General features: G+C 32.8%; 1 protein-coding gene across 1 annotated transcript; it reads left to right on the top strand.

Moving 5' to 3' along the window:
• The first annotated feature begins 1,174 nt into the window (after nucleotides 1-1,174).
• On the top strand, nucleotides 1,175-6,769 carry LOC114183259 (adenylylsulfatase HINT3-like). Its single transcript, XM_028070200.1, has 7 exons — nucleotides 1,175-1,522; nucleotides 2,795-2,850; nucleotides 4,791-4,848; nucleotides 5,536-5,602; nucleotides 5,969-6,024; nucleotides 6,135-6,188; nucleotides 6,298-6,769. Exons 1-7 carry the CDS (start codon nucleotides 1,184-1,186, stop codon nucleotides 6,430-6,432), a joined length of 765 nt encoding a protein of 254 aa, XP_027926001.1. The 5' UTR covers nucleotides 1,175-1,183; the 3' UTR covers nucleotides 6,433-6,769.
• Nucleotides 6,770-22,825: the final 16,056 nt, after the last annotated feature.

The following is a 22,825-nucleotide window of genomic DNA, read 5'->3' as shown; positions in this document are numbered from 1 at the left end:
GACTCAGACCAACTCATCTCAAATGAACCCACCAAGCTCCCTCTCAGTTTCCTGAATATAAGGAAACTAGAAAATTAAGATTGCATTATTCACAGAACTATGTATTACAGGTAGATGTCTATAGAAATATATAGGTAAAGGAAAAACTAAAAGAGAGTCAAGAGAAAACATAACCCATACAAAATAGACTCAAGGTAGTTATGTAATACTACTGACATTCCCTCTTAAACTTATGGTAGGATTATGAACTATCTTAAGTTAACGTCTTATATTATGAAAGATGATCTAGAGATAGGCTTTGTTAGCAATAGGGGTGAACAAAAATCCACATTTCTTAATTCGATACGCTTTTGGTCTAATCCAATTTATTTAAAATTCATTTTATTCAATCTAAATTTCAATCTGATCTATATTTTAAATATTTTTTGGATTGAATATTTATTCTTTGAAGATGTTTGGAATACAAAAACTGCATCTTTCATAAAATCTGCATCGAACCGTTCAAAATATGTGAAGCGACAATGACTTATTTTGTTTAAAATATGATAAAAATAAACATGCTGCTAATACAGACACTCTTAAGTGAATTATGAAATGAAAATATAGAGTGACATACCTAGGTAAGACAGCTGGCATTACACCTTAACAAATCAGTGATGCTTACAAAACATTACCACAAAAACTTATATGCATACACTTTGAAGAATAAAAAATTATCACAAATATGAACTTCAATAGAGATTAGTGTGCCTGCACATCGTGATATTTGTTACAAGCTTTCTCGAAAGATGAGAGAAGTCAAGTCAATCTTGGTTAAAATGGTGAAACAACGTTTAACAAAATAGTACCCTATTCATACTTCACTAAGAGACTGATAAAGTACTGGATATCTTAAGTTCATAAAATTGTTATAAACCTAGTTCCCTGGTTGGACGTATTTTACTTGTTACTCATCTTTCGCAAGTAAACTACCAAACCCTTCTAACTCTTCAAAAATTTATCAGTTAGCTCTATTTGGTCCACAAAAATAAATATACTTATATAATTCTAAAATTGAAAAAAAAAATCATTTATCTATACTTAATTATCACTTGACGTACCTTGAGAGGCTAGTGGGTGAATTAATAATAATTTGTTTTGTTGTCCGTTATAAGCAACAACAGCAGCGAGAATGGTTTGACCAATGATGATTGAGCCTCCACACCACATGTATCGTCCTCTCCTGTGGATAAGCCACACCAACTCAAACAAAACTCCAAAACTCAAACCCCATCATGTTCTCTTCCTTCCATTCTCCTCTCTCCACTCTCAAACACCACTCATAGATTCACAAACCCACCACCATACCATGTCCGTTCAGGCACGACGCCTTGCCGTTTTCTGCGCCCATCTTAACCCCACCCGATTACCCCTGGATCCTCCCGCTCCATTTCTTTCGCCTTCCCTCTGTGCTCCTCATTCCGACACCCAAAACGACTGCGTTTTCTGCAACATTATTCGTGGCCAATCACCGGCTTTGAAGGTACGCACTGTTTTTATTTTTGAAAACTCTGGTCAACGACCAAACCCTCGTTCAAAAATTTTCAGAATCTGCACAGTTAATGGCATCATTTTCGTTCCGAATGATAATGTTACTGATTGATTTTAGTTCGTGACATGAATATTTTTTTACGGAGCAATCTGTTGTTGTGAATCGTGAAAAGCTGGAGCACGGGCTGTATGATTCATGTACAATGAGTTTTCCAACTTCATCGGTGTGGTGGTTTTTTTTTTTTTTTTTGCGACGTGTTATAATTGATTCTGCATTTTTCTAAAGCTGCTAAGCCAATTGCCTCAGTGAATCACTCTGTGTTGGTTAAACATACATGAACACTACTCAATGTGTTTACTGGCTTATTTTGTTGCCAAAACATGCATAAATGGAGTTTGATAAGCTCTATGTTTCTGGAAAAATATTAATAATAATAATAATAATAATAGCTAAGCCTTATGGTGCAAGCTTTATATGTGCTAAGGAATCATAAATGCCTTGGTTGATGGAGTGAAATATTATTGTGTTTATGAATTGGACACATGAAATGAAACATTTTGTGTTTATTTAGTAGGGGCAATGGTTATGTTTCATATTTTATTGATTGGAGTTTGATACCGAACCTGTGATAATCAGAGACAGAGATGGGGAGAGGGGAGAGTTTTGTTAATAATTGAAACCTTGCTTCAAGAACTTGGAGATTTTACCACTGTTGAAAAGTATTGATAGATGGAATTTCTTAGTTTAAATTTATGAATAATTGAAATACAGATATTTATTCTAGCAAAAGTTTGTGAACGCTCCACCCAATCGAATAGAGTTTTCCATTGTTGGTGTTGATGCTTAGGGCCTTAAACTAAAGGGAGCCTCGTTATCACGTGACCACCTAGAGGTTAGGACTTAACCTCTGGGTTAACCTCTTGCAAACCTAATCGAGGTTCAAATTCTGGAAGTGACCTCTTGCAAATGCAAGGTAAGGTTGCAAACTACAGGCGTGGACAATGGTTTAACCGTTCCTTGGATCTTTTGCATAGTGGTAGCATTATTGGACAAGGCTACGTTAGCTTTTAATGCTTAGACATCAGGAAGTATTTAAAATTGTGAATTTTCTCTTTGTAGTTCTTCCAAACATGTTTACTTTTACATTTTCAACCCAAGTACTTATTTGTTGTCATTGCTCTTTTGTTATAATTAATATACTCTTCAACCATGTTTTCTCATAACTTTGACCTTACTTTTCTTAATATTTTGTCAAACCAACAGCTTTATGAAGATGACATGTGCCTATGCATACTGGATACAAGTCCGCTGAGTCATGGGTAAGGTGTCATATGTCTCAAGGTGCAATTCCATATAGGTATATCATAAGGCATTGTACTTTTGTTATTTCACTATTTTATGGACATATATATACACATCACAGCTTGAGTAAATAAGAGTCATGTCTTTTCAGATTTATATTTGTGTTGTGACATTGAATGTCAAAATTGCTTCTTTTAGTCAATATTTAATGTCTTCAATCCTTTTCCATTGCACTTCCTTTATGTCAATGCAATTTTGAAGTCATTCTGGTGCACAATCTAAGTTAACACGAAAACTGCTTGTCCTGGTAAGCCAATCTATCATAATACATTAAGCAAAATAATATCCCAAAACAAATTGTGTTTTAGATTTGCTGAAAATTTCAATAGTTTCCCCTCTAATATTACCATTCATAAATGATAGCACTTGGTAAAATACACACTCACAACATGTCAACAACCACCAACGAACAACAAGCAGAAACAACAAAAATATAACGTTTGTAGTATTAAAAGATCAAGTATAATCCAAGATAATTTCCAAAAAAGTAATCTCCTACAGACGCAGTGTCAGCTTTTCACGAAAACAGGAGACCTACCCAAAGTTAACGGAGAGAACTACAGGTCCCACTAACATTGAAATTTGTAATCTGATTAAAAACAATAGAAGAGGTCTGTCATTCAGACTCACGGAGGGAATCATACTAACCAATGTGAAGTTAATTGGAAAAGGAAACACCAGCAAGGTACTAGTGGTTCCTTTTATGAATCGAGTAAGACACATCTAGTGCAACGAAGGTGGATAATATAAACAAAATAAATAAAATGTGCACATGTATAAGAAGTTAGGAATTTATAACTTAATAATTGTAAAGATGATTTTGTTTACTGAGCAAGCATAAAATAATGTGTAAATGTGATGATGAAATATAACCATTTCCAAAAAAGAAAGTTGTAGGTTTTTTTAATATTACACTGTTCACAATTGTGACAACCAAACTTGGAAGTTTTCATCTCATTGATGGCCATACCCTCCGATGTTGATACATCCCTAGGGCGATATAATCTAATGGATAATTCTTTACTCAATCACAATATATGATCTCATGCCATGGGGCAGGGCTTCATCTCATTGATAACCCTTTCTGTATACAGGATGATCCATCACACAAATAGCTTTTTTCTCTTGGAAATTGGAATAAAATATACTTATGCATAACTAGATGTACTTAGACTGTTATCTTCAGTAATGGCTATGGGATTCTAACACGGGCTCCCCATAAATATTTAAATATTAATGCCTACTTGTTTTATACCAAAGGAATAACATGAGATCAAGTTAGCCACTAATAGATACATCTAGTATGCCCAATTCTCTGTTTCCAACCTCAAGTCTACAAAAAAAAAAAAACAGTTTGGTTGCAATGACTACTTGGGTTGTTTTCTGTGAGGATAAAATGAGCGTAAGAAGAATTAAAGGAAGAGAAACAAGGATTTAAAGCATTACGTTAAGTGGGTATGTCATACAAGTATAGAATCTGTGGACAAAAATTTGAAGAACATAGTAGGGATGAAGTATTTGGCTGAGGAGAAAGAAATAATAGAAAATATGGGTAATTGCATAACAAGTGGAGGTTTTTATTTCAAGTTAATTACAGAACTGTCATGCAGCCTTTTTCTTCTACTGGTGATGTATTTCAAAACAAAATATTCTTAACTGTGCAATTCAATTTGGAAGAAAAGTGATGTAAAATTTGTTTTTAATTCTGAAACAATATTTAAATACCATGGTTAAATTTGCGATTGTTGGATAATTTCTTTGTTTGTCAATGCCATAGTGTTTGATTTGGTAATCATCTTTGCCTAAAAGTTTACAATCCAAGTCCTTTTACTTTTTCAGCCATACTGCATGGTGTTTTTTATTTATCTACTTCTCAGTTCTACGTTGTGTTTTCTAGGCACTCCCTCATTATCCCAAAATCTCATTTTCCTTCACTGGATGCTACTCCTCCATCAGTAAGTAATTTTCAATAGGTACACAAGAAGATTTGCTTTATTATTTTGTAACTTCTGTACTGACTTTACTCTATAATTTTAATTCAATAATGAATTCTTTCTTCTCGACGAAAGTCCTTCTGTGAAGGTGATTAGGATGGATGTTAGTGGTGTTATCAATAATGAAATTAAATATATTCTTATTGTTTAAAGTTAAGATATGCATGCGTAGTGATATCTCTACTTAATCGGTGAAATGACTTGTTTGAGAGTCTTAATCCTAAACCCTAGGGTAAGTGAAGGGATTTATTTTTCTTTTGAGATGATTGTCAACCTTGTCGTATCCTAGTTGACACAGAAAAGGGATATAATAGTGCATGATGGCGAGAGAGAACAAATAAACCAAATAATGGAGATTTTGAGTGTTTCAGCATTTTTCTTTTCAATTTCCTCAAGCTTGAAAACTCTGCTAAATTTGTTGCTCTGTAAAGTGCAATAGAGACAAAAGGCTCCTGTTTATTTACCCAAAATGCTCCACATTACTAATATTTGTGCCATCCCTATCTTGAAACTTAGTTGGTTGTTATGTTTTGATAGGTTATCTCTCTCTTGTTATTAAGTGAAAGGTGTCAGTTCTGATTGATTATTTATTTTTGTCAAACGTGTTGCAAAGCTCTTATTTACCTAGCCTGATTGGCTATTATACAGGTGGTAGCTGCAATGTTTTCAAAAGTTCCCTTCATTAGCAATGCAATCATGAAGGCTACTGGCTGCAGTATGTACTTCAATACTTGTACATTTATCTGAATTCTACTATGTGTTAGTTCTCTTATATGGCATAGATTTAAAAAAATTCAATTGAAACTCTGCTGGTAGATATTGAATGAGTTTGTCTAAGCTTAAAAATAAATTGCTTTCAAAAAAAGTGACGAAAAGTAAGTGATTCTTACAAAAACAGAAATTGCTTATGTCTGGATATAATTATAAAAAATCTTTTTCTATCATTAAACATGTCTCTCGGTGTTTTTGAAAATAGATTCTGCACTAGCTTATTCTTGACTTCTGCTTTTTTAACTAAGTTTAAACAAATATCTAAAATCTCATGCCATGTAGTTTCATAGAATGTTTTGAATTCCTGCAGGTTCATTCAACCTGTTGGTCAACAATGGAGCAGCTGCTGGCCAAGTAATATATCATGTAAGATTTTAGATCTTCTATAATGTCACTTGCACTTTTATGGAATCAGGGTCTCCAAACTATACAAGTTTTGGAATGTGTCTAATTTTGCTGTAAAACGTGCTTTTCAGACACATATTCACATAATTCCCCGTAAAGCATACGATTGTTTATGGGCTTCTGAGGTAAAATTCCATTTCCTTTCCGAAGTTTGATACATCTGGATATATGGTATTATAAGGATGTTAATTTAGATGATGAGTACTAATCAATAACACAATACTTTAACTTTAGAGTTTGCTAAGGCGACGCGTTAATTTAGATGATGAGAAAGTTTCTCAGCTTGCAGCGCGTATTCAGAAGCAGTTATTGCCATCTGACATGAGCCAGGAAAGCAAGAATGAAAATTTTTGTTCAAGTAAAAGTTAGTTCGATTATTCATCTGTGGTAACTTAGAAGTTTATATTTTCATTCAGAAGAATGATGCATGCGCATAACAATTGTCTAATGTAACACTCAACTTCAAAATTTGGGTAGTTGGGATTTTTGAACCATTGTTTTAAACCCAACCCAAAAATTCTCAACTACTCATCTATCGATTACGAGGGTTATGTCAGATGTTTTTTTGTACATGTATTATTTTCCTTTTATTTATGTTCCTATATGTACAGTCAAATTTTTAACTTATCTGCTGTATATTTTTAAGAAGGATTTACTATAAGAGGACGTTTATATAATTTTGATGCTAGTATTCTTAAGCTTTTGATATCAAAGACTCCATGCTTTTCTCTGCATAAACCCAGGTATCAAGTATCTTCACTCCCTTAAAGCATCTCTAATGAAGTTGATCTGCTGATATGTGTATTTTATTAATAAAAGTAATATTTTAATTTTATGAATATTTTAACATGATTTCTGGATTTATATATTTGAAGAACTTTTCAATACTTGAGGAATTATGTAGCATTATTCTAATGATTTTTGTTTTAATTATATGTTTAAGAACTATTTAAAGAAATTGACACATCAAGTATCAATTTCATGGTTTTTTGCCCTACTTTTTGGGAAAGCCATGTTGACTTATCTCATGTTGCAGCTACAGATGCAAAGAAAAAAAATTCAAGAAAACCGTTGAAGGAGTATTAAAATATGTCTTAATTACTTTTTTATTTCATTCATTTTGATCTTCTGTTGATAATTTTTTTAATAAAATCTCAAATTTTAAAAACTACTACAATGTGATAATTTCCTGTACAATTATTAGTAAAACCGTTAACGATAACGTATTTACCATTATAATTTACATGTTATATAATTTATAATAAGCATGTTGTTAAATTTTATATAACTAATTATATCAATTTCAAACATATACAATCATTACATTGTTACATTTTTTAAAGTTGAAAGACTTGATTTAACCTTAAGATAGTCATATTGCTACTGATTTAAAATTGGGAAGTTTAATGGAGTATTTTATTAATAGAGACTTCATTAAACTTTTACTAATAGTCAGATTGAATTAAACTAAATAAATAAATATTGGGATAAAAAGGTGACTAAATGCAACATCCTAACCACTTTCTATCCAATTAGCAGTAAAATCGTTAACAGTTTTAATTTACATATAATATGATTTATAATTAACTTAAAGAAGATTATAAAACTAACCATGGTCATTTCAACTGACAAAAGAAATTAGCATATTCAAAAATTGAAAGACTTCATTAAACCTTGAAATGGCATATTTTGCAATTTTGAGATTGACAAACTTGATTAAACAGTTTATTAATGGAAAAAACAAATTGAACAAAATAAATACATAATAAAATAAAAAGGGTAACTAAACCTTGAAAAACCATCTTGGTTAGATTTGTTTAGATTTGAAGGGGAGTGAAAAAAAAAGATAGAATTGAAGACAAATAAAGTGGATAGAGGGTAAAGAATGAAGAGAAAGTTTATGAACATCTATTATTAATGTGATGGTGTGATAGATAAAAAAATATTCTAATTAATAAAATTGTAAATTTTATCCTTATGATTAAAATTAATTTAAAATAAAATTTAATTAGATTAAATTAATTTAAAATAAAATAGGAGATATTATTTAAGATAAAAAAGTTTTAATTGATTAAATCAATTTAGAATAAAGTGGAATTAGATAAAATTAAATGAAAATAAAATAAGAGTGATTAGTTTAAATAAAAATATTTTAATTGTTGAAATTAATTTAAAATAAAGTGTAATTGGTTAACGTTAAATTAAAATCGAATATGAATTACTAGTTTAAACAGAAAATAATTTTAATTGATAAAATTATTTTAAATTAATTTTATTTAATTGTTAAATTATAGTTTTATTATTAATATTAATAATATTATTATTAGTTTTATTATTAATTTTTATAATTATTTTTTAATGTTTTTATTAATATTTAATTTTTACATCATTGTTTTTATTTTTGCTATTTAGTTATTATCATTTTATTATATTATAATATTTATATTATATTTTATATGTAAAGATGATTCATCTCGTTGTTGTCCAAATTTTTTTCTAACTTTATCTTTTTAAGAGATTTTTTTAAATTTAACTGTTTTTTTATTTGATATGCTTTTAAAACTTAACTATTTTTTTAAGTTAAATAAATAAAAATTATTTACAATGAAAAATTATTTATATTTACTTTTATAATTATAATTTTATTATTTTCTTTATCATAAAAAATAATATATATATATATATATATATATATATATAATTGATTTTGTTATACATACAACATAATCATAAAAGTTTTCCTTTTATTTTTAACTTTGATTTTAATCATGTTTTATAAGGATGTTGTACGAGCGGTAAGACAAATGACAGAAAAAAAAAAGGGAATATTCAGAGAAGAAGAGAGAAATACTTTTGTATTTTTTTCCCTTTACCGTATTCTAATATTGTACTATATATGAACTTGGCCACGTGCCTTGCAGTTAGGGGTGACAATACAGGTTGAGTCCAACAGCTAACTCGTTAAGAAAGGAACGAATTGGGTTAGGATCTTCAGCCCATGGCCGGTTCTAACCTAGCCAGCTTGGCCCGTCAGTAGGTTGGGTTGCATGACGAGTTAGTTGCAGGCTGACCCGTAATCCGTGAGTGAAAAAAAATGATGAAAGCCTGGCCCATGAATGGAATGAGTTCACATCATGTTTTCTTTGGCAGAGTTTCCTCTTTTCCCCAAATCACTTTTCTCGTTCCACCAAAGGAGAGGGCAGACGCACACCACGCACCACACACAGGTGACTGGCTACGGCGACGGCGTGACCCACGAAGGAAGATGGTGACGGTGTTCAATGACCCATGAAACACAAACAACGATCAACAATCAACGCTTCTCTTTGATCTCTCCCACTTCGCATCTAATCTCCCACTGTAACATCCAGGTCGGATATTACTAATTTAAATAATTAAAATAGGAAATAGGCATAAAATTGCATTTATGACAATTCCTTTTCCCAAAATGCGGGAAAATTTAAAACATTTATTATACCGCAATAAACCAAAATTCACAAACTATAATTGTCAATTACAAATTCTGAGTCTGGTAAGATAAAGGTTTACAAAATGTTTAAAATCCATAAAACAAGAAAACATCATAAAGGTTTTTCCCCAAGCTAGCCCCTCTCTGAATTTATGTTTCACCAGTAACACTTGCAACATCATTTGTTCTCGTGTAACGCATTACACGATTATCGTCAAACACAAGCAGATATGATGAACATAATAGAATAAAAGTACACTACACAATATAATAAATAATCATTCACTATTCCGAACACATCTAATACTCCCAAGTCTCACCACATAATATACCATTCCCTCATAGCCAACAAATTTATTTTCCTATGCCCCAACGCCTCTTAGAAGAGAATTTCTCCCCTTGCGCACCAACGCCTCGTGGGGAAAACAAGCAACAACCCTTACCTGTTCACCAAAACCCAGTAAGAACATTACTTTCCTTATGACTTACAAGCAACCGCCCTTGCTTGCTTACCAAAACCCGACAAGAGCATAACCATTACCTGTTCACCAAAACACGGTAAGAGCGTTGATTTTCCTAAGACTCACAAGCCACATCCTTAATCCTCGACTTCCAAAACCTCCCTTGGAAACATCTTGATTCTACACCCTTTGATGATTACATTGATCGATCTTTGCTGCTACGAGTGTCTATTCGCTCCAACCGGATATTACGGGTTTAACTAAAATAAAATAGAAATAATATTAATACCTCATTTAATATAATTGTAATTCCCAAAAAAAACTAGGGAATTTAAATTCTTTATTACATAATAAAGATAACTCCAAATTAAAATTCTCAAAGTTCACTAAAATACGAAATCGGTCTCATAATAGTTTACAACTTTATTCAAAACTATAAATGATAAAACTCAATAAAAACTATTTCCCCTGAGGTTTTTCCTCGCTCCGCTGCTAAGCCTCATTAGATTCACCTACAACATCATCTGCTCACGTGTACCGCGTACACGATCATCGCCAAACACAAGCAGATAGGGTGAGTTAAAAATCAAAATAAGCATATATACAACATATATATATATATATATATATATATATTACAATCACACCAAAGGAATTTCCTCATTTGATTCCATACAGCATGGCCACCACCATGTTAATCGTGTTCTATGTCTTCTGATGACTACCTCGAGATGTCTTGCTGCGACACCTACCAGCCACAACTAGTAGAGCACGTGCGAGAAACCATGCTACGGACCATACTCTGTAATGTCAGGTGGAGTTCCTGATACGAATATCATTCATAATGTTTCAAGACTACCAAACTCGTCAGCTTAATACTAAGGAGGGCACTCTAACTGAACCCATCCGTACACGTCACAACGTGCACACTCACACCGGCAACACTCGCCAACCCGAGCCACAACTCAGGAGTCCCTCATGTCCATCCGCCATCCCGAGCCAGAACTCAAGAGATGTCATTCTGAGCCACGACTCAAGGAATGTCACGTGCTTAACCCTCTATCCCGAGCTACAACTCAAGGAATTCCCGTCGTCGCAATTCTAAAATAAATGATTATTTATTTATTTATTTTTCCCAGGTCTTACACCCACGGTGGAAGACAACGACGACGACGTCAAGACTCCATTGTCGGTGACATTGACGATGACGTAGATTCGTTCCCAATTTTTGATTTTTGATTTTCGATTTCTCTTTCTACCCTAATTTCAAGTTCTGCTACTGCCATGCTATTGGTCATTTTGAATTTTTTGATTCCCCTTCCTGCCTTAATTGTTGTGTTCTTCTATTACTATCATGCCATTGGATTGTTGTTTGTGCTGATTGGTCCTTTTTCTGCTATCTGTTTGTCGATTCCCTTTTTTTGCCACTACTATGTGTTTAGTCCCGTGAATTGTGTGCTACTGTTATCTATATGTTCGGTCTTCATTTTTGCTACTTCTGTTTGCTTAGTGCTCTATTGTATCAGTTTGGACAATTTTCGATTGTTGTTATTATGATGCTTACTACTTTTGTGTTCTGTTGTATTATATTGTATCTTTTATCTTCAATTTTTCAGTTTCGGTTTTGTGTAATAGGAACCTCATACAAATAATGGATGATTCAGTTAGCAAACCTATTGATGGGGATGTCGATGACAAACCAAATACTGTAACTGACAATATGACTAGGGATAACCAAACTAGTGAAACTGATAAGGAAAAGAATAAGATATCATCCTCTGATGTTTGGAAATTCTTTACTAAGATTGGGGTTTGTGAGAATGGAAAAGAGAGGGCAAAGTGTAATGGGTGTAACAAAAATATATAGTTGTGGTGCAAAATATGGGACTTCCCATTTAAAGTGTCATATTGAAAAGTGTACAAAAAGTAAATTTGATGATGTGGGTCAAATGATGGTGGACATGCAAGGAAAATTGAAAGCCAAAAAAATAGACCAAATGGTGTCCTGTGAATTATGTGCTAATTTAATTCTTCGGTATGGTTTACCATTCAAATTTGTTGAGTACCCCGAACTCAGGACTTGGATAAGTTATTTTAATCCTGAAGCAACTCTTGTTTCTATTATTGAGAATATTTAAGAGAGAAAAGATCAAGTTGAAGGGTGAGTTGCATAACATTACGAGTAGGATTTGTTTAACCTTTGATCTATGGACATCTTGCAATATTGAGGGTTATATAAGTTTAACAGCACAATACATTGTTTCAAATTGGAAGTTGAGGACCAAAATTCTTAACTTTTTCCATTTCCCTCCATCTCACACTGGATATGAGTTGTCTAAGAAGATAAATGAATGTTTGCATGACTGGGAAATTGAAAAGAGAATATTTTTTATCACCTTGGATAATGCTTCTAGCAATGATGTATTGGTGAAAACTTTAAAAAATCAGTCGGTTTTAAATAATTCACTGATTTGTAGTGGAGAGTTCTTTCATGTGTGTTGTTCTACTCATATTTTAAATTTGATTATACAAAGTTTGAAGGAACTTGGTGATGCTCTTGATCAAATTAGGGAGAGCATCAAGTATGTTAGGGGTTCTGAAATTATAATGATTAAATTTAAAGAATGCCTTCAACAAATAGGGAACATTGATTAATCAAGTGGATTGTGTCTAGATGTTCCTACAAGGTGGAACTCAACCTTTTTTAATGCTTCAAAGTGCTGTTAAATACCAACGGGTTTTTGAAAATTTACGCTTAGTTTATGAAAATTACAAGTATAAACCATCTGATGAGGCATGGAAAAGAGTAGAAAAGTTCACTGTTTTTTTGTCCCCATTTTATGAAATTACAAATTTGATGCCTAGCTCAAGTTATCCTACATCCGACTTGTATTTTTTTCAAGTTTGGAAAATTTAGTGCCTTTTAATGGAGAGTGTGCAAGATGGAGATGAAGATATAAGAAATATGGCTAAAAAGATGATATGAAATTTGGCAAATATTGGGATGAATTGCTTTTGGGGGCAATTCTAGACCCAAGGATGAAATTAGTTACATTGGGTTTCTACTTTGAAAAGGTTGACCCTCTTTGTTGGGAACTAAAGGTGGAGAAGATAAAGAAAAATTGCATATTCTATTCTCTCAATATTTGTTATCCTCGTCTTCTATGAAGCCAAACCTATTTGATGTAAGTTAATTACTTTATTCTAATTTAATAATAATTATTATTCATATTAATATACTTTTATTTTGTTTATCATGTTAGGAATTACAACAACGTAAACTTCAACTAGTAGCTAAAACGGGAAAGAATCAACTTGATACATATTTGGACAAGCCAACATTGGATATTTATTTTTTAGTACCTATAGATGTTCTTGAATGTTGGAAGAATAACAATGGACATTTTCCAAACCTTGCTTTGATGGTTAGGGACTTGCTAAGCATCCCAATTACTACAGTCGCATCTGAATCAACATTCAACATTAGTTCCAAGATTCTTAATAAGTATATAAATGTTCTATTGTCAACAAGTGTGGAGGCAATTATTTGTACTTCCGGTTGGAAGCATGGTTTTTGTGATGGTAAATTGTATACTATAGATGTCTTCCGTTCCTTTTTATTCTTATACACAATTTTTTATATTGTAATTTTTTTCTTCATTTTATTTTGTTTAAAGATGATGAAGACAATGACAAGATAGAAAAGTAGAGGAGACTTGTTCCAATGCTACCTCTAATGATCCTGAAAGTGATACAGAATGACATTTGGTATTTGTTTCTAATTTATTCAATTTCTTTTTCATTGTAAAGCATCCTCACTTATGAATTGCCTTTTTTAACAGAAGTCAAATTGAGTTGAAATTTGTTGGGTTGGAATCAGATGACTAGAACGTGAATTTTGAATGACAGAGCTTCTTGTAATTGTTCCAAAAAAGTTGCAGCAAAATAGAGGCAACAATTTTTCAACATTGGTTTAGATTTTATTTTGTTTCTTGTAAGGGAAAATTTGTAATTTCCTTGGATAGTCAAATTAGTTAATTCAGATAACCTACTTAGGAAATTTTTTTGTGAAACTACTCTTCTAGTTTGACATTTGGAGCTTTTTCTTCTGTGGGTTTTCTCTTCAATGTGCATGCTTCTTTCTATCCTTTAATTTCAGCTCTTTAATGCATACATTTTTGTTCTATTTTCAATTCCTTCTGCTACTATGTTTTCCCTTTGCTATTGCCATTTCTTTTAAATCATGGGCCATACAGGTTGGCTTGTTATCCCATCACGGGACGGGCTGAAGTTTCTGGCCTTTTTTCTCTTAACGAGTTGACCCGTCCTGACTCATTTTTAACGGGCAAAAAACAGGTCGAGTCAAAACGGATCGGATTGACCCGTTTTGCCACTCCTACTTACGGTACTAATCATGTGCAAATAAAGGAAATTACAATAATAATTCCAATCATTTCTTGCTACCAGTATTCCCCTTTTTACGGGATGTGGGACATGTGACCACTTAATCTTTTAGGTAATGTGGTTGTTGTTGTCCTCTTTTGTATTTGTCCTCTAACGGTGCCCAAGCTGTAGGCGTTGGAGCAGAAACTATGTTTAACGTTTATTAGTCTCTTTAGGAAAGAAAAAAAGAAAAACTAAAAATTGACGTGAATGAATAAAAGATGCAACAAAGTCACTCGTGTTCGGAAACACGCTTTCTAACAATCATGAGCTTCTACTCAAACATGTTCGAAAGTTAATTTTTGGAAGAAACAATATAGACCTATTGTGTTTTTAAGGAGACAACTTTTGAATTGTTTGGGATAAGTCCACAACAATAGAACTTGAACGCTTTGTTAAGCTCTTCCTATTTTGAAATTTGTGCTTTTCAACCAAATCAGTGAATTCACTGTCAAATAAGACAAGACTTGGATGGTTACTCCTGTATACGCTACAGCAACAACCAAAGATCCTTTGTATAAATTTGGAGCATCCTATGGTTGCAAAATTTTTAAAGATTTTTTCAGTTCCTGTTATAGCTGTTAGTCTTGCATCCGCACCACAACAACAGTCACTTCATTAGAATTTGCAATATGTAACAGTACAAGAAAAATCTAAACTACTCCTGACTAGAATGATCAAACTAAAAATCAGAAAACATGGTAAACTATACACAAATGACTACTAAATCATTGTTCCCCGCCAGCAGTGACATTTGGTTGGAGGCCTTAGTCGCATATAATTCTAAAATCAAATTCGCCCTTTAAAGTAGTATAGAGAAAACCGGAGTGTCAATCCTAGGAACTCTGATTCTAGTAGCTAGTTTGTGAGAGTTTAACCATGGTGATTGTCAAAAAATTGGGGGATATTTACGATGTAGACACAAAGAATGGGATGAACATGAAGCATGAGACTAAAGCCAATGTAAAAAGTGTATACAAAGATGTTGTATCAGAATGCATGTTACTATAATTGAGAAAATTGCAAATCTAGTATGAAACTACTCTAGGATGATTAGGAATCACCAATGAATGTTTAAGATGCAATGAATGATGTATTGGAACGTGTTCTAAAAGTCAGAATTAAGAAAAACTAGGTGGAAATGTGTAAACCAAAACTGGAGAACAAATGGACAAAACAGGTTACACAAGTTACATCAGCTAATTATTACTCTTAAGTTCAGATTAACTGCTGTAACTGTTTTACAGGTAACTCAACTTACAAGTCATCAGGTCAAATGACTTTTCCAGTTGTCTCTTTCACTCCTAGGTGCACGTTGCATTTACCAGTTAGACAGTTGCACATTTCAGATTCAGCTCCTCTTCACTTGGCAGGTTCAGCTCCCATCCATTCCTCTCTCAAATGACGTTTACAACTTGGTCCAGATTCCATTTTCAGCTTTTTAAGGCAGATGCAGGAGTGACATTTGAACACAGGTGCAGGTTGCTCATCTTGACCGACAGATGCAGTCACTTTGGTCACTAGTTTAGCTTCTTCACTTCTTAAAACGTCTGCAGCAGATTGTCTCTCAAACATATAGTGATTGCTTTCAAACTTAGACACGTGCAAGTGATGAAAATCTGAACTATGCATTGAACACTTTTTGATGAAGGATTGACCCTAATCAAGGATGGGTGCACATGCTTAAGAAGACTAAGCATGTTTAGAAAGGAAGTTCACTAATCCTTCATCCCTTTCATTTGTGTTTATTATTTTTGATTCCCAAAGTTGACTTAGTTGAATCAACTTTAGTTGACTTGTTGACCTTTGACTAGGTTTGACTTGTTGACTATAGTTGACTTGACTTAAGCCAACATGCTAATCTATGTTTATTTGCTTTGTAGGTTAATTAGGAGTAAGAAAGCAATGCTAGGTGGCACATGGTGATTAGGGAGCATAAATGATGTGGAGGAGAGAGTAAAGCAAAGGCATAAAGCATAAAGTAAAAGGCATGAAGCAAGTGTCCTATGTTTTTAGCACACTTTGTCACTTTTTGAAGACATATGAGACACATTCTTTGTCTCCTTTTGTGCTAGAACGAAACTAGCCTTGCACACACCATAATTAGCTCTTTTGTCTTTCATTTTTTGTAACCTTATTTGACCTAGTTTCTAGAAGCTAGGGTTAGGTTTTTGTAGAGACATCCTTAGGTATCTTTTATTTGCTTAGAGGCCCCTAAACTCTTCTATATAAGGGGTGCTCCTAGACATGTAAAATGGTTGAACATTTTGAAGTAAAAACACTCTTGTGTCTCAACCATTTGTGAGAGTTTCCTCCCTTGGGAGTGAATACTTTTAAGCCTTATCTTGCATAGCAAGTGGCGGCACAAATCAACTCATCTTCAAGATTGTCATGGCTTCTAGCCTAGCCTTGTAGTGGCGTGTTTCTCACATTTTTACCATTTCTTTCCTTTCTGTTTTATGTTTTCTTCTTCCTTTAATTGTTCTTTGTTTTCTATGGTTTATGTGTTTTTCATTTCCTTTTTGTTTGAATCAATCCATGATTTTCTTCTCTTGAGCTTTGTGAAAGGAATCTTCACATCTAGATAGCATGCTATCTTAATGTCCAGTGGGGATTTCACTTAGCTTTCTTAATCAACCCACACCATATTCAATAATCTTAAAAAGAAACAACATAATCCTTCATCACTTATCAACAAATCTTAAAAAGACATTCTCTAAATTTAATTGTACCAAAACTAAAAATCCTAACTGCACTCAAATTCAAGAATGGAAATCTTCACTAAAATACTTCCTAAAATTGATATATATTCCTACAAAGACTATAACAGAACCAAAAATGCTACTTACACTAACATCTACTTAAAACACCTTATTAACATACTTTAACAAAAACTATAATTTTTACAAAAAAATATGAAAATCAAAGAACTAAAACAAAAGAACACCCAAAAGAAGTGCATTTTACTATAAAAAACATGCCAAAAATAGGACTTAACATACCCCACACTTAAGCCTTTGCACTCCTAGGCAAACATAAAAGGAAACAGAAACTAAAAAGCATTTTACAGAATTGGATTGAATCTCGTCTCACTGCTCAGCTGCAACTGTTATGCACAAAAAGAAGTACCAAACAAAGCTTCAAAACTCCAAACAGGTTGAAACAGGTCAAACAAGTCAAGCAAAGCATAACTCACTCAAAAATCAATTCATAGATCAGAGTCACAGTAGGATACAAGAAAGGATTCAAAGCTTAAGCACCAAAGAGGAGTGAAAGAGCAATAAGGAGAAATATGGAAATTCAAGTGTAAAGTCATGCTACTAAAAAATTCACAGTTTAAACTATCACCCTCTTTCACATTTTCCTTTCATTTTTTTTCAGTTTTTTCTTCTTCTTTTTTCTGTTCTTTTTCAGTTCAGGCCACTCTTCTTTTTCTTTTCACATATTTTCTTTTTCTCAAGCTACTTTTAATCTTTTTAGAACTTTCAAATGATGTTAGTCTTACAGAACATTCACTACAAAAAAAAAAAGCTAAATTGCGGAGGTTTTAATTTTGTTTAGCGGGGATTTTTACCCTCCACAAAATATTTTGCAGGAGTTTTTCAAACCTCCACAGATAGGTTCTCCACAAGTTATTTGTGGAGGTTTTCTACAACCCCTGGTACCAGGTTTATATTGTGGAGGTTTTTTAATGAAGGGTTATAACCTCTCCTATTCATGACTATTATTTTGTGGAGGCTTAAAATCTCCTTTATTTCTATAAACCTATTTGATTCCAAAATTCCTATTTTTCAATTTTTTTGTGGGGGTTAATACCCTCCTCAATTCGAGGATTATAAAACCTGTTTCATTTGTATTATTTAATTTGTGGATTTATTACTGTATTTTTCTTGCGTTATTCAAATCTCATAAAAAATAATATTTTGTTTGTAATTAGAATTTCCTACTATACTTGACAATGTATGTCACTACAAAAAAAGTGAATATTTGTGACAGTTAAAATTACAAGTTCTAGCGATTAAAAACCACCACAAATGACATTTCTGACGGTTTAAAAAACCGTCAGAACTACGAATGTCAAAAACAGTTTGTGACAAATATTCTAACCACTGGTATTGTTGTCAGAAAAGAAAAAATAATAGCGGTTAAAAACCGCCACAAAATATAGTCTAATTTGTTTATATTTCATCATATTTTGACAGTTAAAAACCGCCACAAAATGCATCATATTTTGACGATTAAAAACCGCCACAAAATATATCACATTTTGACGGTTAAAAATCGCCATAAATAAGATACATTTAAGCTCCTCTTTCAAGCATGCCCTTTTAAAAAAATTAAATCTCTTTTCACTGTGTTACTATTTGCTTTAGATAAACCCATACATAAAGGAATAACCAACCACATCATGATTTGAGATTCTCACTTTATAAAATTGTTGCTGCTATCGAATTTGGACAGTTCCTTCACATGAATCAAAATTTCCTTATATAAAACTAACCAAAAAATAAAGATAATCACATAAAAATTCATTCTGATATATATCTTATACAATGTGTACTTCATAACTATTGTAGGATAATCATGTTGTTGTCTAACCTATACAAGATGATAGGTATAAAGTGTGATTGAAGAACCTGATCCAAGCTAACAAAATGAAATGATAACTTTCTTTCCTAGATATGTCTATAAAAAGTAGATATACAATTCAATTGAAATGGGAGAAAAGCACTTGATAAGTGGTTTTGAAGCCAGTCATGGATTGCATAGCGAAGAGCATGATTGGGAACAAGATTGTGAGGGTCAAGCTTATCATTAGTGATTGGTGAGTTGTCATTACCACCATCAGGCCATCCTTGTATAGCCTTAGCTTCATAAGTAAAACCATCTACAACTACATGTGGGTCTCGCATGACTTCCAGCAAAGTGGGAACACATGCAGGGAGAATTTTATCATTCCACCGATTGGAAACTATATTGCAAGAGAAGAAAACAAAGGTAGACAGAGCTAGTTAAGTGGAAGATTGGGAAAATAAAATATGATGGAGCTAGTTATCTGTCAACAATCTCAACAATATGATTCTAAATGAATAAGCATTTGACTTCGGAGTAAGTTCCCCTGAGGCAAGAAATTCACAATTAGCATGTGCCTCACTTTTTCCTAAATATGTCTGTCTTTGAAACAAGGTTGTACTAATCTATAAACATCAATGGTTAAGATCCTTTTTGCGGGTACAACATTAAATAACAAAATGAACTTCAGAGTAACCTTATTGCATAATAAATCTAGTTTTTATACTGCTAGATGAAAGATTCCTTGATGTGGAAAGACAAAAACTTGATTCAGACATTCAAACAAACTAGGGTGCTTGTTTTCCACTTTATAATTAACACGTTGAAGAAAAAAATGCTTACAGCAGCTAGCAAGTCAATCGCAGCCATGATAAATCTTTTTTTTACCAAGTTGGCACCCCTGTGAATCGACAAGTCAAAATCTGAATTAAGCAAGAGTGCTAAAAATAACGTGGAACTTAATGACTTAAGAAGATATTCACCCACAACTATAATTTCATCATCTTTTCTAAAATGTGAGGACACCTCTCTAATGAAGTTGCTGTTATTTGCCATCCTTGAATACATGAATGGAGAATCTATATTCAGATCATGGAATATAATAATACAAGAAAAAGAAGAGTTTTTCAGATCATAGGGTAATAACTGACATAATCTTGATACTATCAATCGGGTTAAAGCGCTCAAGAATAAGCCTTGGCAATGCAGAATTGTCAATGCAGCAATCTGTTATTCCATTTAGCCATACCACTAAAAGATCAACATCCAAAATTAAACTTTCAAACAACATACTTATTGTCAAAAGATTGAACAAACCAACATTACATGTCATAGTGAAACAACAATCAACTTATACTAAATTGATAATTTCTAATCATGTTCAGATCATTTCTACTTCAACATAATTTATTGAAGATGGAAGGAAGATAAGAAGGAATGACAATCTTAATATAACCTGCACAAGAGCATTTGGTCGAGACTCAAATATAACCAAAAGAACTCCCAAAGGACATGAATATTTCTCCAGGATGAGTTTATCTGCTATCTGAGAAAAGAAAACAATAATCCTCATTGTCACCATGAGTGTTGAACAATAGAACATAAAGTTTAAAAACATATCGTCATTTTTCAGTCAAAGCAATGGTTATAATGTGTTCTCAAATCAAGACTAGTGAACATTATAATGTGTTCATTTTTTACCTCTGTTCGTTCTAAAATTTGACCAATTGGTTCTTCCACAGCTGCCAATATGCGCACAGCCTTTGCAAGTTTAGAGATCTGTAAAGTACAAAGATAGAGTTCATATTAAAACACGCTTAGAAAAAAAAAACTTCATAAGAGATGCTTTGGAACTTGAGAAATCTGTGTTTGACAATAACAGCAAAGAAAATTATGCATCTTATGCTTCACTATTCAACTACAGCATGCAAACAATTAAACTCTTGTCTTCTCATGCTTCAGGGTTAAAGGTGATATCAACGAATTTTCAAATCCAGCAGCCACAACATCAGCTTCATTCTCAAGACTTATTGCACTTGCATTTTTCTCGAATGCATTAGCAATTGCCAATAATATTTTACTCCTTTCTTCAGATTTGAGGATCTGATACAAAAAACATCAATACAAAAAACCAGCATTTTATTTATTTCAAACTCATGAAGACTATTAGATATAATTTATACTCTAACATAGTGGAATATATATCTACATTCCCTTATCTTCTCATATGATATCCATAAATTAGATGTTATATCAAAAGGGGGGCAAAGGATCACATCAATTGATGCACTTTCACAACAAAGAAAAAGAAAGAATCCTTTGCAAAGCACTTCACAAGAAAATCTAATTCAAACCATTCCTTTTGGATGTTGAATTCATGTTTAAAAATTTAGCATAAGTAGGTGACTCCTCAATGTTCAACCAAAACAGTTTATGTAATGGTATTAAAAAAAGTGAAACTAAAAGTAATTATTTTGGTGAAAGAATTTTGCTATATGACTAAAAGAACTACACAAAAATGAAAGGTACCTAGTTATAATGACAGGGATACCAACATGAGCAGACAAACAACAACATTAACTTTAGCAGTCATACCCCCTTTCCCAATCTTGATTTGTCTCCAAATAATTTCCCCTTGATGTTTCTCCTTTACATATGATCAACTTTGAGTTTGGGTCACTTGGAGGACCACTGTAAAGGCCCTCAACTCAATAAAACAAGGAGATCCCCAAACTATCATTGTCCTAGAAAATACCAGAAGAATCCTGCACACAATGCTTGCAATTTTAGACAATTACATCAGATCCCCGAGTGTCAGCTGCAAGTTGAATCATCAACCTCCTTGCAAGCTCTTTGACCCTGTTGTTAGTGTACTTCTGTCCAAGACCACATTTACAAATGATGTTGTCGGATAGTTCAAGAAGCAACTTACTTAGATTCACAGAAAATGCATCTCCCAAGCTTGCTTCGCCTATCTTTTTTACCATATCAAATTAACATTTTCTTTTTCACTGTTTCAATTTAAATTTTCTTCAAGCTATTATGCATAGAACTAAATATTATTCATGGTGGAAGCTCAAAATGGTAAACAAGTTATGATGATTCAATTCATGGTATTCTACCTGAAACTGTTGCTGGTGAATATCTGGATTGCAGAGATATAAGGCGCGTAGTACTGCACAATTGTCTCCGACTCCATAAGCACTCCATTCGTCATAGTAATTCCAAAGATCCCCCAACTTGAAATACTCCACGCTTTCTCTCTCCCACAGATGTCACAAACGGTTAAGACTTGTGATCTAAGACTACATACACACAAAAACTAACGACACAAAATTTTGGACAACATATTCTTAAGGAAAAATAAAATAAAAAGGAATGAAAAGAAAAGAAAAGGACAAGATTCTAGGTTCACGTTTGTGGCAAACAAAAAGTAAATAAATTTAGGGTCAAGTAATATACATCACAAGTTGCAATACTTTTGACCTTCCTCCTACTGCAACAGAAGTATCTAAGTGCCACTCATTTGAATTCACCTGTTTCAGCTAGAACCATTCATGTCATAAATATACTATTATAGTATCCCACCAGATGAAATATACTGCTAATAAATAATATAAAATGGAATAAATAACTAACTATTATGAAAATGGGTAATGGAAATAGATGGACAAAGGAGAAATACCAAGCAAATGATGAAATGCTAGTACCTGCATGAATAATAAGATAGAAATTAATTATAACATCATTAAAAATCAATTACAAAGGAAAGATTGTGTCATGGTTCACTAGATTATGCCATGGCCTAAGGGCCTCA

The sequence above is a fragment of the Vigna unguiculata genome, chromosome 5 (genome assembly GCF_004118075.2).
Source record: "Vigna unguiculata cultivar IT97K-499-35 chromosome 5, ASM411807v1, whole genome shotgun sequence".
NCBI lineage: Eukaryota > Viridiplantae > Streptophyta > Magnoliopsida > Fabales > Fabaceae > Vigna > Vigna unguiculata.
Note: the sequence above shows the minus strand (reverse complement) of the source record. Positions and strands in the feature narration are given on the sequence as shown.